The sequence below is a fragment of the Phodopus roborovskii genome, unplaced genomic scaffold (genome assembly GCF_943737965.1).
Source record: "Phodopus roborovskii unplaced genomic scaffold, PHOROB, whole genome shotgun sequence".
Lineage (NCBI taxonomy): Eukaryota > Metazoa > Chordata > Mammalia > Rodentia > Cricetidae > Phodopus > Phodopus roborovskii.
In genome coordinates, this window is record NW_026126571.1 from 6,905,455 (window position 1) to 6,923,554 (window position 18,100).

Sequence of the window (18,100 nt, forward strand, 5' to 3'; positions counted from 1 at the left end):
GTCTGTATTAAAAATATTAGTTGCATAACTATATGTTTGAATCAACAATCAATTAGAAGTGTTAGATTTCGTCTATATTTTCCCTTCATGGATAACAGCTGTTACCCTACATCCGTCAGTCTGTGCAGAACTCTAGAGATGTGTTCAAAAGCAGGAAGAAGGGGCACTTTAGAGATGCCCCACTTTTATTCCTCCAAAGAGATGCTACAGCTTTTTTTGATGTCATAGATACCCTCTTGTTCACTTTCACTGTGTCTGCCCCAGTAAAACCTGTGGACATTCAGAGAGCAGAGCAACTGCCTCATAGAGACAGTGTATCATTGGAAGTTTAGAGGAATCACAGGCAGAGGAGATGAATAAAATCAGGGAAAGCAATGACTGGGACAAAGGAGGAAAGTATTGATTTTTACAGTTGAGAATATAGAAGCAACAATTAGCTATCAAAGTGGGAGATGCTCATGTTTTTTGGGTCTACCATTCTGAAAGTGAAGTTTGAAAACAAATATGGATTAGTATCCATTTCCTAAAGTTTCCTGATACAGATGGATTTGGACTCTAGGAAGATGAGAAGGGACAAAAACATGGACTAAGGTGACACCCTCCTAGGATATAAAGGCAGTTTAAGACCCCCAAATAGAAAGACTCTTACTTTTTCTAATTCACCAAGTCCATAGTAATCCAAGTAACCCTTCTCTGGGAGGGTTGTTGTGGTTTGCCCGTGGAAAGTGTTTAACACCATATCTGAACTCTCTCCACTACATGTCTACAGCGACCACTCATCACTCATCACTCGTCAACAAAATTGCCTCTGGAAGAGCACTATAGAACTAGTTGCCATCTTGACCTTAGGCTCACAATATACACACCCTTTGAGCTCAAGCCTTTTGTACTCCTCTTTGGAAGGGCAGAAGTTGACAGATGCCGTGCTTAAAGATTCACTCTCTATCCCTTGGTGTTAGGCTGGCACCGGGATGTGGAGCTGTACTTTGCTAAAAGCAAGACTATTAAGGACTCATTGGGATTGTTGTTTACCCAATCACTTGATCTCCTTCCTAGTTGTAACAGATCTCCCCAGCTTACAGATCCAGAACTCCCTGTTCCCAAAGACAATTAAGTGTTTAAATGGCTTAAATGCATTACTTTGTATAAAAAAGGAGTTTAAAACAATTCCATTGTGCTCACGACATGTAGGAACTTGCAAATTTCTATCCTCAATGCTCTGATACAGGTAATTTGATTTTTAAAGTACTGTGAAAACAATGGTATTATCATAGCACTTTGTTCATTCTGTCCACTTTGAAATCTTGATAAGTTGGGAACAGATAAATATATTTTTAAGAAGAAAGGGAAACAGAAAAGTGATAGGCTATGTTCCTTCCTTAAAATATTACTTTTTCAATAATATCTAGTACATTAGGCTAATGATCTCATCTCTTGGGAAAAAAATAAGAGGACCTTAAGACTTGTAATACATATGTAGATGATTTAACTTTGTCAAGGCTAGATTCACAGGAAATCCAAGAACAAAAGTTTGCCTTGAAATTTTCATGTCAACATTAATTGTAGTATGATGCAGCATCTTTCCCATGCTAAAACCAACTTGCATCTCTTTAATGTTTGTCTTTTTCCCTGGGCTCACTGTGGCTGTCCTTTTAAAGTAATATTTTTCTTCCAATAAGTTTTCCAATTCATTGGTTTCAAGCTTCTTTTCTACAGAAACTCTGTACTTTTTTTTTTTATTTTACTGATTTTTGGTAATACTGTTATGCATTTCCTGTCTTTTGAGGATTCTGTTAGCTTTAATCTGTGAATTATGAAAGTTTCTTGTGTAGCTCAGTATCTTTTGAGAGAGTACAGACAATATGTTGTCCATCCATACAGGTCCTTTGTTGAACCAAAAATACTTCCAGTTTTAGATGGAAGGGAACCCTCAGGTGTTTTTGCTACATTTTCAATAAAGTGCATTCACTACAGGAGAGCAGAACTAGAAGGTTTCCAAACTAGGCCAATCCCCTGTAGGAGGAAACATCCTGGCTTCTAAAGAGAACCACCTTATATGCCCTTTGTGTCTTCTCTTAGTTAAAGGCATTTGGAAAGGTGTTACATCGCCAAATGCATGATTCACAAGGACAAAGGGCATTACCTGAATTTCAGATGATTTTCTTTCATAGGTTCCTCTTAAGTGTCATTCTCCTACTAATGAGAAGGGGAAGCTAACATCTGTATTTTTTAAAAAATTAGGATTGATTCAGGAAAGGTCTAATAAGCTTGGTCATGGGGCATATGCCAAATTGGGGGATATCTAAAAGTGCATAACCTAGCAAAGAGAATACTCATCAATTTTTAGTTTCCAGTAGGCACACTGCACATTTCAGTTTAAAGGGAAGCTTCAACTAAAAATTCATGATTGAACTGGCTGCCATTTATTCTGCTATCACCAACACCTAATTCCAATATGCTTCATGTATCATGCTCCCTTGTGGAAAACACACAAGTAAGGTGCAAGAAGGTACCTGTATTTAAGGAGCCAGAATAATATCTATGGAGACAAGATCCCCAATGCTTTCGAGTACAAAACAGCAAGTAAATAGCTCTTCATCTTATTGGAACAAGAAATGCAGCACAATTGAAATGGAGTCATCAAAGGTAGAATAATGGATGAGCTTCTAGTTCATATGGAAGGCATGAGCTCCCTTCAATTTATTCTAATAATTTGTCCATCTCTTTTCCACCCCTTAAAACATGTTTTCTTTTCTTTTTTCTTTTTTTGCTTTCTTTTTTTATTTATTTATTTTATATAACTAAGTCCATTTAAATGAAAACAAACATTTATAGACAATATTTGGGAATTTGGGCATTGTTCTTTCCAAACTACTTCCTGTTGGTAAGGGGCGCTGTCATGGGGGATTCTAAGAAGATGCAGAAATCCTGGCTGTAGTCTGTAAGGCTGCTTTGTCCAGCTGTTTTGAATGTAGGATCACCTGGTACTCTGTTTCGAGTGGTCTGGCTTGATCAAACCACATTAATCTGGAAGGAATCCACAGCTTTTCTTTTTCTGTGGAAACAAAAATAGAAATCCTTTTCCCCCAGTAACTTGTCCTTGAACTTAAATTTTGGAGTCAAAGCATTTTTTTTTTATTTAAAATTTATTATTTTACATGTTGATCCCAGTTCCGTCTCCCTCTCTCCCTCCTTCCCTCCCTCCCTCCCTTTTACCCTCTCTGCCCTCTCACATACACCCTAACCACCCTCCCCTCCCATCCCCTCACCCCAATTCCATATGTAGGGGAATGCCAGCCAGTTGGTGTCATGTAGATCTGACAGGTCATTTCAAACATGTTTTCTGTATAGTTTCCTTTAAAGAAAAATTTCCATTGAGTATTTTACAAAATAAAAAGTTGAGACTGTAAGTAGGCCACCATGCAATTAGGACCAAGGTGGAGACTCACATTCTCTGGAAAATGTTTTCTTATCTTGCCAGTACTGATGATACCCAGTTACTTGAGTCATCTATTGGAATACCTGCTATTGTACAGGTTTCTTGGGCCAGTGGTTTCTAGCTGTTCCAAAATTTATGAAATAATATAATAATCATTTATAGGCACATACCTCTTCAAAATTTTTAAAATGTGTTGTAAGCTTCTTTCTTTCCATACTAAGACCTCATTTTACTCTCGAAGAAATTGATACATATAGTAGGAGAAATAGAGATATATAATAGGAACTGGCCCATTCTTCTATAGGCAGTAAATGATAGTTTCTCTCATGGATAGTCTTGTGTTTTATGAAATGTGAGCACAGTTTAGGAGCAAAGCAGTAGTCAGAGGAATATAGGAAATGTCACACATCAGGTGCTGTAATATGATAATGGCCATAGTTCTGTACCATTTTTGTCTTGTAGTGTCTGCTAGATGACAAATTAAAAGGCATATGTAGAAATTTGAAATTGTGAAAATTTAAAATCATTTCTCTGCCTAGCTCCTTGAAAAACAGGAAGTGCTTTGTGTGAAAATCTTCAGATAAGAAAATTAGAAGTTGTCATTAACCAAGTCTCCTTTGACAATGGAGAAGCTTTTTTTGTGTGGGGGGGAGGCATGTAGTTGTTGGAAAGCAAATCACAGTCAGAAGATGATATATCCCCACCACTCAGTCCGCGAAGAGCTTTCATGAAACAAGATGGCAAGGCTGTTGTTTGTGTGGGGTGGCTTCCTTTCTGTGACCCTGATGACTTCTTGGTCACATGACTCTTGTTTGTGAGCAATTAGAATGTTTAACAGGGTGTGGTAACTGCAAGATTACTTTTACTACACTCAGAATGCTAAAGAGTAGAGCAGTTGAATGCTATACTTGACTCCCCTCTTCAAAGAATACTGTCACAGTAGAATGAACCCCATCACAAATGTAAATTTTCTCTATTTCAGTTTCTTTATATGTACAGGAGGGATGCTCTTATGTACTTGTTTTAAAGATCAAAGAGAATTTGTGTGGTGCTAACATGGTGCCTAGGAACAACACCTAGGTTCCTTGTTGACATTGATACTCTCAATAGAGCAGATAGTCTTTTATTTATGAAATGTTTTATGGATAAGGAGGCTGGTTTTAAAATCTACTCAAAGCACAGTGATGGAGGAGATCATATAATCAATGTATATTTCAGTTTGGCTCAAGCTTAGTTTGTCAGTTATATACCTTTTCTACTCTTCTGACAGACTTATGGTCCTACTTCCTTGGGAGGATGATTGGTTAGAAGGAATACATACTACTTATTGCATTTTAATTTCATATATGTCTTTCCATTTCTATGTCCCACTCTTCAATGGCACAGTAATTTAATAAGGCCCTGTTGGAGGTGTTTGGAAAATGGCAGGTGGGTGGGGAACTGTGGATGAGATATGAAGTATGGATTAGCTGACAAGACTATGGAAGATATTCATAAGGGAAAGAAGAAAACAGACCGAGGCCACCAGAGTGGGAGTGTTTCCAAATTTACAAATTATTTTTAGTTTAGTTTCCACCATGACACCTACATCAGAATTTGCCATGAATTAGAATGTGATACAGATTGAGACTGGGATAGTAGATAGCCTGGAAGAGGCTGATGAGAGAGAAGTGACGGGCTAGGTTCGTTTTAGGGGATAGTCTGGCTTTTGCTTGACTAGTGAAGTGGGTAAGGAGTGGAAAGCAAAGAGAGTGCCAGGGGAAAGTATGGGAAAAGCCAGCAATGGTGTCTGAAGGGTTGACTACAGGGAGTGATGAGGGCACAGAAGTGAGATGGGTTCCAGTAGCAAGTGTATTAAAGTTGTGGGGAGAAGAGATGATGGCAAATGAGGTACTGTGTCAGAGAGAGCAAATTGCATCATGAGGCGCGGGGTGCTTCATCTAAGCAGTATGAAGAAAAGTCTGCTGACTGAGAGGGAGAGGTCTGTGGGAGGAGTGGGTTTTAGGAAGGGGTGGAGTGATTCATGGAGTGCCTACTCACTTGAGAAGAAGTCAATAAGAAAAGATCAGCAAAGGATTACATTATTCTCCAAATGACAAAGCATCTTTAAAAAAAAAAAGTAACTCAAGCACTTGAAATGGAATAGATATAGAAGTGAACTGAATTTATGGTTGCATAAATTGTATATTTTTCAAAGTGAAGCCCATATCCTAACCTACGGCCGGTGCCCATAGTGACCGTAGAAGTGGTTGGGGAAAATCAGTTCACAGGGGAAAATCAGTGACAAGAATGAAGGAAAATGTTTGTAGGTGATTTTCTTCAAAGTAGACAGAAATGTATGTTCAATTATAAAAAGCTATGGATCAGCTGCTCTAATTTAAAACTAATTTGATTAAGATTACTAGATTTTAGACCATGCATTATACTGAGGGACTCTTATGAACACTTGAATTATGGAACTTTCTTTTTGTCTTAATTCTCATTTTCATAATGAAAAAAGGTCTGAATATTTTTTTGCTTAATGTACTAAATTATTTTATATAGCTATAGATATCTCTAACACTTCACTTAGGTTTTTTTTAATTGTATATCAGAGATCATTACTCATGATCTCATGTTGTATTGGAGAAAAATGATAAGTAATATACAGTAGTCCCACTTAATGACATCAGAGAATTCCCAAGTAGGTAACTGAAACATGGGCATAAGGAGCTCTATACGGTATAATCGTTAGTCTCAGCTATTGAGTGACCATTGGATACACACTGAACAAAGGTTTAATTCATTCACTGAGAAAAGAAATGGTACAAGATTTGGTCATGCCCCTAAGGCCGGTACACAATTTAAAACTTGAGATGTTTTATTTCTAGAACATTCTATTTGGTAATTTCAGACCAAAACTGTCTTTGGATCATGGAAACTGATAGAGACAAAACCACAAATAAAGAGGGCTTTGTTAATTGCAATTAAAAGATCTGATATGAAACCAGCAGAGACTGTCCTGTAAGAATACTTGTATGGACAGAAGGCCTACAGGACATACAGCAGAGGGAGTCTCAGACTGTATTGATTATAGAGGGAAATTCTAGTGGACTGTGAAAATCTGATAAGTGCATTAAGGAGGATGCGAGCCAATGAACCTTACTCCTGGTGCATACAGGTTAACTAAAAGATGAAGTTTCCCATTTTTTACTTTAAGAGATCTTTAATTTAAAAAAAATGCACTTTCTCTTTTTATTTTATCTTTCCTAATATAATAAATGCTACCAGTAGGAAATAATGGTAAATGATATTCACAAGTCTTAATTTAATGAGCTTATTAAACCCCCTTAAATAATATAGATACAAAGTTAGTCTCAACTAGAGATGATAGGTGCTAGGTTCAATGGCTCAAAACATATTTAAAGATGAACAATTACACATTTGTAACCTACTTTGTAGCCAAATAGATTTACTGATTTAGGAAAGGATCTGGGGAACCCAGTGTTTTGTGTTTTTATGTTGATAACCCATGCCTTGAGATGATTGTCTTTACGTGTTGACAGTTAGTTATTAGGTAATAAGGCATGGATCTTAATTAAGATGTCACCTTCTTTCTATTTTTTAGAAGACATTACTAATAACTAACAAGAAGTATAGCTTGAGTTACTGAAACTTTATGTTAAGTGGTTATATAGTTTATCGTGTATTGGTTATTTTATTTACTATTTTTGAAATTAGATTGTAAATGTTAGTTTCTTAGTTAGATTAATTCTTACTACCTCCCAGTAGACCCCTCTTCAAACCACTCCCAAGCCCTAAGTGTTGCTAGATATTTGGGGAATCAGAGTTTTAACTAAGATGCTCAATAATGTCTGTATTGACTCTTGATTACTTCTGCATTCTGAAGGTTATATTAGTGCTAAAAGTATGCAGGCATTTTTATGTTTTCTACTTTCTGAAAATTTTCTGTCTTAGCCATGAAAGTATAAACTTCTGCTAATGGCAGGTAGAAAGTGTTAATTGAAGACAATGTCAGTAAAAGAAGAGTAAAATAAGCATCCAAATTACTAAATGAAGGGTGGGGGCTAGAGAAGTAGTAGTTTAAAAAAAACTGAAATAGGATCAAAAGTTTTGAGAATGAAAAGTCACAGTAATAATAAAAACCAGAGATAGAGCTGAAGACCTATACATGAAAAGTCCTGAACCAAGGGCATTTTCACATTTAATACTTAGTAATCTAGGGTGACATTAAATTATACTGTATTGTGATCAGTAGCAGATCATTTTCACCTAATAGTTCATTATGACTAACTTTCCATGTGTCTACATACAGCTTACATTTATTTTGCTACTAGATCGTCATGTGAATGATTACATGGTTTATAGTGTGGCTATAGAGACTTGCTTTTATTTTCAACTTCAAGCAACGATGCAGTAAACATTCTTGAGTAGTATAAAGATCAAGATTTTTAAGTAGAGCGGCACTTAGTAGCTCGTTAAAGATCATGTAATCAATGATCAATCCCATAGTACCTTAAACTCAGGTTAAGTCATACCTTAGGAATTCATTGCTATTGGAGGAGCGTTTCTCTTATACTGCCTCATTGTCATAAAACATGGGGAGTGTGGTCTTTGGAAAAATGGATAATTAAGGTGATGCTCTCTGGGAGGAAGACATAAAGAAGCCTTGGTCCTGTGAAGAGTAGCTAAAGATACCAAGTTGGTGAAGTAAAGCGTGGTGATATATATGATCAGAGATGACACATCAACAATGTATATGCAGTGTACTTATGGGAGGACACAAAAAGCACACACTCTGTCCAAGGTACTAGCCGGTATTCCCTGGTATAGTGTCAGTGGGAAAATCCATAGGTCAGTTTCTCAACTGATATATTTATTTCCTTACAAGTCTTCTGTCACATGGAAGCAAACATTTTAGAGTTCAATAGGCCATGAGGTTCTGAATGGTGGGATGGTGTAAGGAGTTGGAAGGAAGAATAAAGTCAGGAAAAGGTGGGAGAATTCCTAGGTGCCTGAGGCATAATTGCTCCTAATTTTACAAGTGCCAAAGCATCTCAAGTGTAGCAAGAATCCCTTGTTTGGGATTGAGCAAAAATTATTCAGCCTTTACGGGTAGAGAAAAATGGCTCTAAGCCATATTTAGAATATTTGTTGACTGTAATTAAGCCTTCATGGGAGTCCCCAAGGTTTACTTACCTATAATTGAAAAAATGCAAATGAAGACAGTTAATCAGTGAACTGGCCGACTATGAAGTACTACTACCCTACCTAAATGAATTAAAAATCCAAGACACAAATACAGTGGAGAGTTACCTGGGAACCAATTGGTAAATCTCTGAGTGAGGCTGTGGAGACATTTTCCTTAGTCTGTCTGAGACTGCGGGGCCTTTCTGCTAAGATCTTTTCCTACTTAATCTTTAGCCATTACATACAGATTTTTCTCATTAATGGATTTCAGTGTTGGTAGAGCATCTGCTGCCTCTCTGGAAGAGTTAAGGTAACCCCTACAGAAGAAAACAACAGACCTCTTGTGCTCTGTTCCATCATGATTGATTTTCCTACTTAAAATGAAAACATTTGTCAGACAAGACTGAGTTATCAAGAAGAATAACTCTAGGACAAACTAACTGCTCAGCTGTTATCTGACAATATCTTAGGTGATATATATTAGACATTAGTGTATATTATAAGATATGTTGTACTTATGGTTAAACAACAGTCAACCAGGGATGTTTATTTTTACCTCCCACACAATGCTTCTTGATATGTTAGCAGATTTTATTACCTGATTTTTAAATAGTTCTCTAAAATAACTTGCACTTTTGTTAATACTTATGGTTGGTCATTAACAATTTACTTAGATGGAAACTTATAACAAAGTGCCATTACTAAGAAGTGCACAATCTGTTCCTTAAAAAAAAAAAAACAGTCATTGGAACAAAAGGGGAAATGTGTCGTTGAAATAAAATGTATTTGTCAATGGTCTGATGGGTAGTAGTGAAATCAAAAGGTATTGAAAAACATATAGCTATAGTCCTAATATAGTTGATTTATCTCTGCTGTAAATGGTACCACACTGTCTTTGAGAATTCTTTCAAAATGTCAACTCTTGTAGGAAGGAAGTAAATATGTTGCCTGTTTGTCACTTAGCCAGTTCTGAGAAAACAAAATATTCTGATTGATTAATAAATTACTATTTGGTACTACTCACAACTGTCTTAAGCAGAAGAAAGCCTGCTTTACTAACTTTATCTCATTATTAATATCTGAGGAGGTGAACGTAGAGAGCAGCAAAGTGATAACTTGCCTCAGTAGAAATCTCCTTTCTCCTTTTTAGCAGTGTATAAACATCCTGAGATGACTTATGTTGGGGAACAGGGGATATGGATAAACCTTTTACCATGTCTTTGTCTGAGCTATTTATTGCTCCTGAGTTGCTAGAGATTTTTTTAAAAAGGTGTTATTGATATAAATTATGGAAAAGAAGAAGTATATATTTCAAGGTATTTCACAGTATCATGGTTTCTACAGGGATCAAATACCTCTTCAAAGTCTCATAGATTTATTTATTTGTTTGTTTGTTTGTTTATTTATTTAAAAAAGCATACACAAAAAGTTCTTCTTGACAGCAGGCATTATTGCTCTAGATCTCTAGCTTTTCCATTAACAGCAAAGCTGATTTGTAGCAAAATCTCCCCACGCCAGCAAGCAATGTGTGACATTTTTGTTGGGGTGGAGATGGCTGATAGTTTAAATATAACTAAAGGCCAGCTGTAATTTTCTGAATGTATCTGCTTTTTAATAAAATTATTTTCAATTTTCTTAATAGTTTCTTCTCCCAAAATATGTAGGCTAGTGCCACTAAAACTACTTCCTTTTCTGTATGAAAGCTATCTTATTTAGCCACTCAGAAATCCTGCAAATAACTAAAATGGACTTCTGCCATATTTGTGGAACTTCTTTCTAGTTTTATCTTCACTGTTATTAGCTTGGAGAGGAGGCAATGAAAGCAGAATAGCTTCAGCTGTGACAAAAACGTGCGCTTTCTTCTAGGCTGTCCAACCCCTGACTTTCATTCAACTCCCTTCTCACTGTTTCCAAACCAGGTTCTGAATGGACTTGCCTCATTGTGTTTTCATCTGGCCAGTATTGCCATGACATTCCCACTATTTTTAATCAGGGAAAATTTTGTATTTCTGTGGGGTTCCCTTTTATATTTCATTACATTTTTTTTTTTGGCTCTAGTCACCTTATTTGAATATACACATATTATCTTAAAAATGGTTCCAAAGCACATGGCTGCTACAAGTGAATGCACTGAGTGAACAGTTGACATTCCAATCCTTTGTGCTTACTTATCTGACCCTTGTGAATGACACTTTGAAACACTGAGCTTTTGGACCCTTTTGGACCCCTTTTACATTGTTCACTTTTTCGACACTGTTCTTATTGTCATTTCTTAAAAGAAATTATGAATCATAAACAGCATTTTTGTTGTTTATTGGCTCCAGCACGTATCCCATTCATATTTCTGGATAGCTAATTCGTTCAAGATTCCCTAGTCAATCAAAGCTATTCTCTATTCAAATAGGCACTTTCTTGATAATGTCATGTCTTAGATTATTAAAAGGATATTGATTCTTATGCTGAAAGCCTCATGCCAAGACTTTTTTAAGGAAACATATTGAACTTTAGAATGTACAAAGAGAAAACAATTTAGGATTTTATTTTACATTCTATCTTGCCATGTAAATAAGATTACATGAAGAGAGTAAAAACAAATGAATATACATTTTATGTATGCATGTATATGTGAAATTAGAGTGGTTTACTAATATAAATCGAATATATGACTTTTCATACCCAGTCCCCAAGAGTCAATCCATTTCTAATGGCCCCCAAGACAGCCCCAGTTACATAAGACATATGTCTCAACCCCACTGAGGCAGAAATTAAAGTCAGTTTTGTCAGGTCTCAACATTTTCTTAAGCTCTCATTCTTGCTTAGGTACATCAACTTAAAGCCGGAGGCAATGGGAATTTAAGAGTTCTTTTACACTGAAGACATTTGGAATTGTGATTACCAGGAAACTTGTTTCCCTGCTTTATCGCTCCCTGCATGACTCAAAGTGCATCCTCTGTTTCAGTGTTCCCTTGAGCCCCCGACACCCCACTAAGGCACTCCTTATGGAAAGTCAGGTGTTCTCAAACGTGTGTGATCTTTTCCGGATCTTCTGTACCATCTGACAGTCTGCATAGGAGTCTATTCATGTTTACATATTCCCTCACTTAAGAGAAGTGGTTGTTACAACATAGGAGAAACAACTTCACGGGGAAAATGAGTGGGTGGAAAAATGGAGCAAGAGTATAGGAAAAGGGGAAAATATTTTAGCATTGCTTTCAAGAGTGTGGCTGAGTGATGCATTGATACTCAGGTTTGTTGAAATGTTGCATGGTCAGTGCAAGCCCAGCTTTAATAAATAGCAGTGATTCAAGGTTTTAGGAGTTTCCTCATAATTCGTTTCATGAACCTATCATGTTAGTTTTCAGCTCGAAAGTCATAAAGAAATAGACAGCACTGGACATATCAATGATAGGAAGAATTGCATTCAGGAAAGCCTTCCCTCTATTCAAGACACAAAAGAGGACAGGGAACACGAAGACTATCCCTATGTGACTTTGTGAGGGAAGCTATGGGAAGTTAAGAACTGGAACAGTGGCAAGGTGGGGTGTGGGGAGGAGACAGGACAGAAAAAAAAAATGCTTCAGAAACAGTTTAACTTACCCTTATTTGCTTTCACGGACTGTAATAGAACAAGATGTGAGGAAACATCTGTTGCCTTTTTTAAAATAGTAATTTGATATTTTGAAAGATTAGTGACAGAATTAGGAGAATTCAATTTCTGTGGCTAGGGACAAGTGAAGACTGTGAGTCCAGCCCAGCTTGAGAGAATTGTAGAGTGAGTGATTGAGGGTTGGGCAGTGTGAGAATTGGCCATAATGTGGGTTCTCAAACCAGGCTTCCTGAGTTTAAACCCTGATTATGGAATTACAGTGGACCATGTGTTACCCTTAGAACTCACATACGGAGAGATACATGACCACCCTCAGGTCTGCTTGTCCATCTAAATGAGAGAAAGTGACCATGTGGTCTTATTTGTTAAATGTAGGCTCCTATTTTTAAAATTAGCTTAAAAACGAACAGTTGCTCTTCGACTGAATGCAAAGATCACCAAGGGGGACAGAGGTGTGTCTCATGAAAAACTGGGCTTTACACTAGAAAGAGATGCCCATGTTGAATGAGGAATGCTGGTGATGTTGTTACGTTTTGAATCCATTTTAAGGAGACTCAGATCAAGGCAGATAACCACTTAAAGGTCTAACTAATAGTTAGAGCTGGGTAGTAGATGAACGTAGGTTGCCTTGCAGGCTCTTTTGCCCTGAGTGTGACACCAAGACTCCGAGATATAGATCAAAAGTTACTGTGGACAGTTAAACACTGGGCAAGGAACATTACAAGATCAAACTCTCCGCACAAGGAGGATTCAGAGTCTTAAAATAAGATAAAAATCTTCACGGCACACAAGACAGAGACAATCAAACTGTGACGATGATGATGCCAGGGTGTTTTAGAGTTGAGAGGTATCAGGCTTCCATGTCCAACAGGGTAAATTGGGAGAAGAGACTTTTTGGCCCACAGGTAGTAGCTGAGAAACAAGACCTCAGAATTTATGTAGCACTTCCAGGGGGTTATGCTGTCCACAGGCTTTCTGAACTTGCCAAAAGACGGAAGTGGTTTGAATCCCTAAACAGCAGCTTCCTTGCCTATGAAATGAGTGCAACAATCTTTGCTACTTGAGAAGTTTTGAAAATTGAATCCACATAATTTAATTAACATAACTGAGGCCATGCCAGGCACCTCCTCCTAAGTGCTCAATTAGTGTCAGTTATTATTATTAGAACTTCACTTACATATGTTAATTTACTCATCTTGTTTGAAAATGCCACTGTTAGAGTAAAACATCAGAAAATAGAAAGTAATTATGCTAAATAGGTGTCCTTAAACCCTGCTAGAAGAAACCATGCCAAATATCTTTACTCTTTCTAATATCTTTTGAGGATTAAAATTTCACCTAAAACTTTTTAGTTAGAAGCTATTTTGAACAAGAATAAACAAAACTCATTCATTTGAAATTAAAAGAAAAATAACCCATGCTTAAAAATAGCCAAGTCAAAAAAGTAGATCTAAAGCACAGGACAAAAAATTCTCTTGGAATTCAATATTATTTTAAAAAAATCACATTTTATATTAAATTTTTTGATTCAGCTTATTGTCTGTGTGTAATTTTGTTCAAGGTTGGTTGTCTAGGTCTCTCTTCCAATATCTACCTTAGCAGGTGTTTTGAGCAAAACCACTGGTTTTTATTTCAGAACCATCTCACTTTCAACAATATATGAGGTTTATTCACAGGACTCCGGTATCAGGCTGGGAGAACAAATGGGTTCTGAAGAAGAGACAGTTTCCCTAGTTTTGTGGCAGAATTAGATCCCATGTACCTAAAAATGGAATCTGTGGTTTAAAAAAAAAGCCTCCAAATTACTTTTATGCTTTTATTGAAATCTATTCTCAAGACACTCTCTTCAAGAGCCATTTAATATTATAGTAGATATAATATCTTGTCTTAGTCTACTAATTATATAATAACCCCCAAAGCAATATTACCCCTGAAATATAACTTTACTGTCTATTTTACCAATCACACAGAGTTCAGTTAACTAACTTTATGAATACGTATCAGCCATTTTTGAAACCTGACGGACTGATGTGGAAGTGATCATAGTTAAGGATGAAGGGCATGGGGAAATAATCTATCCAGCTTGAGCAAATACCATGATGGATGTGATCTACTTGGTCCAACATGTCTTATCTCCATCCATTACTTATCTCTCCATTTGGAGAGATACAAGGAAAAAATGAAAATATGAAATTCAGTCAGATATTATAAAGTACTGAAAGCAATTGGTAAAATATATCGCCTTTGGGTTTCATTAATTTAGTTGTCACCAAACTTTGGTATAGCTATCAGAATCCCTAGGTTGCTTGTTAAAAATGGAAACGTTTTTATTATTTTTAGTTTGTTTCACAAATCTTTGGGTTGGGCTTGCAAAATGGAATTTCCCTGGGGATTTTTAACATGGTAATCCAAAGACTACAGGTTGAGAATCTTGGCTTCTTTCTGATATTAATATTGGATAATATAGAAAATTTTCATTAAAGTTAGCTTCAGAAACATAGGCGGTATAAACTAACCTGCACAGATCAAGCTGTTATTGTGATATATGCACCTTCTACAGTCTGACAGAGATGGTAAAGTGAAATACTAAATGGGTTGCTCTACTTGGATAAATTAAACCACATGGTGATTCATTATATTTCCACTGACTCATGGCTTAGAACCACAAACTGTTACTTTTCTACAGTATTATATAGTCTGAACCTTACTTTTGGTGGCTGAGCATCAACTCTTTAGTATTACAAGAGACTCATATACACAAAGCATGTTATATTTTCTCAGTTATCAGACTCCAAGCTTATTTTTATTTATTTTTCTTATTTTACATATTGATCCCAGTTCCCTCTCTTTTCCTCCCTCCCTCTCTCCCACCCTCCCATGCCCCCCAACCACCCTCCCATCTCACCCCACTCCCCACTCCACAGGTAGGGTGATGCCTTCCAGGAAGGGTCATCAAAAATTGTCAAGTCATTTGGTGTAGGGACTAGCCCCTTCCACCTGTCTCTAGGTTAAGGGAGTATCCCTCCATGGGGAATGTGCTCCCAAAGTCCTTATGTGCACCAGGAATACATCCACACCAGAGGGACCCCAGACTGATAGCTGGGAATCCAGCATTGGACCTACTCAGACCCCATGAATATGGGTCTCAGTTAAAAGGCCTGGGGATTGCAATCATTTTTAACCTAGTGTAAAACCTCTTTTTAGCTTTTATGAATAGGGAGCCACAACCTGTCAAAGTAATGGCATCAGAGAGGCATTGACCCAACTTTCAATGACCCTCAGTTACTTCATGGTGGGCACTTTGACCGCAAGAGATGACATGAAGCAATGTGAATATCAGTCACACAGAAGGGTGGAGCCATAGGGTTTAGAGTCTCCTTTGTTGAAGCTGTTGCTAATCATTAACCCTTACATTGCTTTGTGCTTCATTTGTATTCCTTCAAGTAGTCATAGTCTAGACACACAAGTTATATAAGCAGTACCTAACAAAGGAGGACAGAGGAGGGTCCCAAGTTCAGTTCTTTGAACTGTGACATACCTTCTCTGTTTCTTACTGCAAAGCAACTGATGAATGACTTACCATGATCAAACATGCCTGAAGCTGGAGTAAGGCTTTCCAGTCTAGCCAGTCCTTCATTAGATTACATGTAGAAACTTTGCTGATAGGGATTCTGGGAAATGCAGTTTTTTAGCATATTATGTTTCTGTTTTTGATTCTAGTAGAATTGAAACAGACATTAAATGGCCCAGGATGCACTAAGTATCAAATGGCTTAGCCAATAACAAAAATTAGGCAAACTTCAAATTGCTGGGCAAGAGGTGGGCTTTAAACCCTCCTATTATTTTACTATTTATTATTGTTTATTATTCAAAGCTCTGTCCGTGTAGCCCATGGCCCCTTTTCTGTTTTTAGAGATGCTCTCACTTATATAGTCCTCTGTAGCCTACCTAGCTATGTGAAGCCTGCAGGATCCACCTACCATGCTCTGTCTGGCCTCAACTCTTGGTCTTCTTCTCTTCCATTGGCCTCTTCAATGACTGACTGGTTATAGCAGTTTGTTTTTAATTTAAATTTTTTTACTTTACTTATCAACCCCAGTTTCCACTCCCCATTCCCCTACCCCTCTACACCCCCTCCACCTCCACTCCATCATCCACTCCTCCAATGGGGTAAGGCCTTCCTTGGGGAGTCAATAAAGTCTAGCATACCAATTTGAGGCAGGACCTGGCCTCTCCCTCCTGTTACAAGGGATCCCACCATAGGGAATGGGCTCCAAAAGGTAACAGATTGAGCCACAGAACTGTCACCCACTTTCAGAGTACCTAGTTTGGTCCCGTGCAGGTTCCCCAGCTGTCAGTCCAGAGTCTGTGAGCTCTCACTAGCTTGGGTGAGCTGTGTCTGTGCTTTTTCCCATCATGGTCTTGATCCCCCTTGCTCATTGTGGCAGTTTTTTTTTTTTTTTTTTTTTTTTTTTTTGATTTGTTTTTAAATTACCCCATCCAATAGGTGGCAGTATGAACCAGTTTGTATGAATGTGATTAATTTAAAACTAAACAAGTACCTGATTCACATCTCTCATTAAAAAGTAGCATTGGAGAAAATACTTTAAAGAATTAAGTGGGGAAGTACTTTAGAAATTGGGGTAGTGCTGAGTGCAGAGTACATGGGAAACAGCCGATGAACAAATGGGCATGTGGGCCTTTCTGAAAACCTCCCAACCCAGAAAATCATGCCACAGTGACTGATGTTTTCACAGAATTTCGTTCTGAAGTGCATACTCTACGATCAATAAGTACAAGTCATGTGTGGGCTGGTGTCTTCATTTCTACCAGCCCAGATGCCAGGAAGTAAAACTAATGTATAAAGTTACTTCCAGAGGTAGGGGCATGAAACTGAAATGTAAACTTTGTGGCTTCTTCAGAAAAGTATTCAGTGCCTGCCAAATACTTTTCAAACAATTTGAGTAACTGCTACCATGGTGAATGAGGCTAATAATCTATGTTCCCCATGAGGATACATACATGCTAAGAATAGTGCTTCTTCTTCAGTTGTATTGGGATTTTAGAGAACTACGTACTATAGACCAACCTGGTTTTGCTTATTTTGGGTAGGAGAAGACAGGTGGCTGGTTTATAATGTGCTGACGTTATCTTGCGATAATTTGCTTAAGTGTTACAAACTAGCAGAAGCACAACACTACCTGATGTGTGAAACTGTACCTGTGCCTGGTGACTTTGAGACCCTGACTGACCCAACATATGTTACGTTTCTCCTTTTCCAGCTGGACAGCGCTACGTCACTCATCCAGGCAGCCAAAAACCTGATGAATGCTGTTGTCCTAACGGTGAAAGCATCCTATGTAGCCTCAACCAAATACCAGAAGGTCTATGGAACAGCAGCTGTCAACTCTCCGGTTGTGTCTTGGAAGATGAAGGCTCCTGAAAAGAAACCCCTTGTGAAGAGAGAAAAGCCAGAGGAATTCCAGACACGAGTTCGACGGGGGTCTCAAAAGAAACACATTTCACCTGTGCAGGCTTTAAGTGAATTCAAAGCGATGGATTCCTTCTAGGACAATAGGCTTCAAACAAGAAAGCTTTTCTCTTTCTGCTGCCCTACCCTTCCTTTCTTTTTCATTTTGATTCCATTTTTGTAAGCATACCTGCCGACTTGTATGCCTCTGGCATGGGGAAATTAAGAGAACAGTGTCTGTCTGCATGTAAGATGAGATGAGATCAATACTACTGGTCCATCGGTAGCCTGGAGAGAGGGGGCAGGTAATTTCTGTCCTGAGGTGGCACGGAGCTGTCCTTAGCAACATTCTCTTAAAGTTGGGCAAAGAGTTCACAGTGCAATGTTCACGGGA

At 37.7% G+C, this 18,100-nt stretch overlaps 1 protein-coding gene across 2 annotated transcripts in view; it reads left to right on the forward strand.

The window, feature by feature from the left end:
* The window catches only part of Ctnna2 (catenin alpha 2), a 1,034,505-nt gene extending 1,016,676 nt beyond the window's left edge, over positions 1-17,829 (forward strand). For both annotated transcript variants that reach the window (XM_051202772.1, XM_051202773.1), the window contains one exon: positions 17,519-17,829. In XM_051202772.1, coding sequence (XP_051058729.1) covers positions 17,519-17,806 — 288 coding nt within the window. In that variant the 3' untranslated portion in view covers positions 17,807-17,829. The remainder of the gene's footprint in view (positions 1-17,518) is intronic.
* Positions 17,830-18,100: the final 271 nt, after the last annotated feature.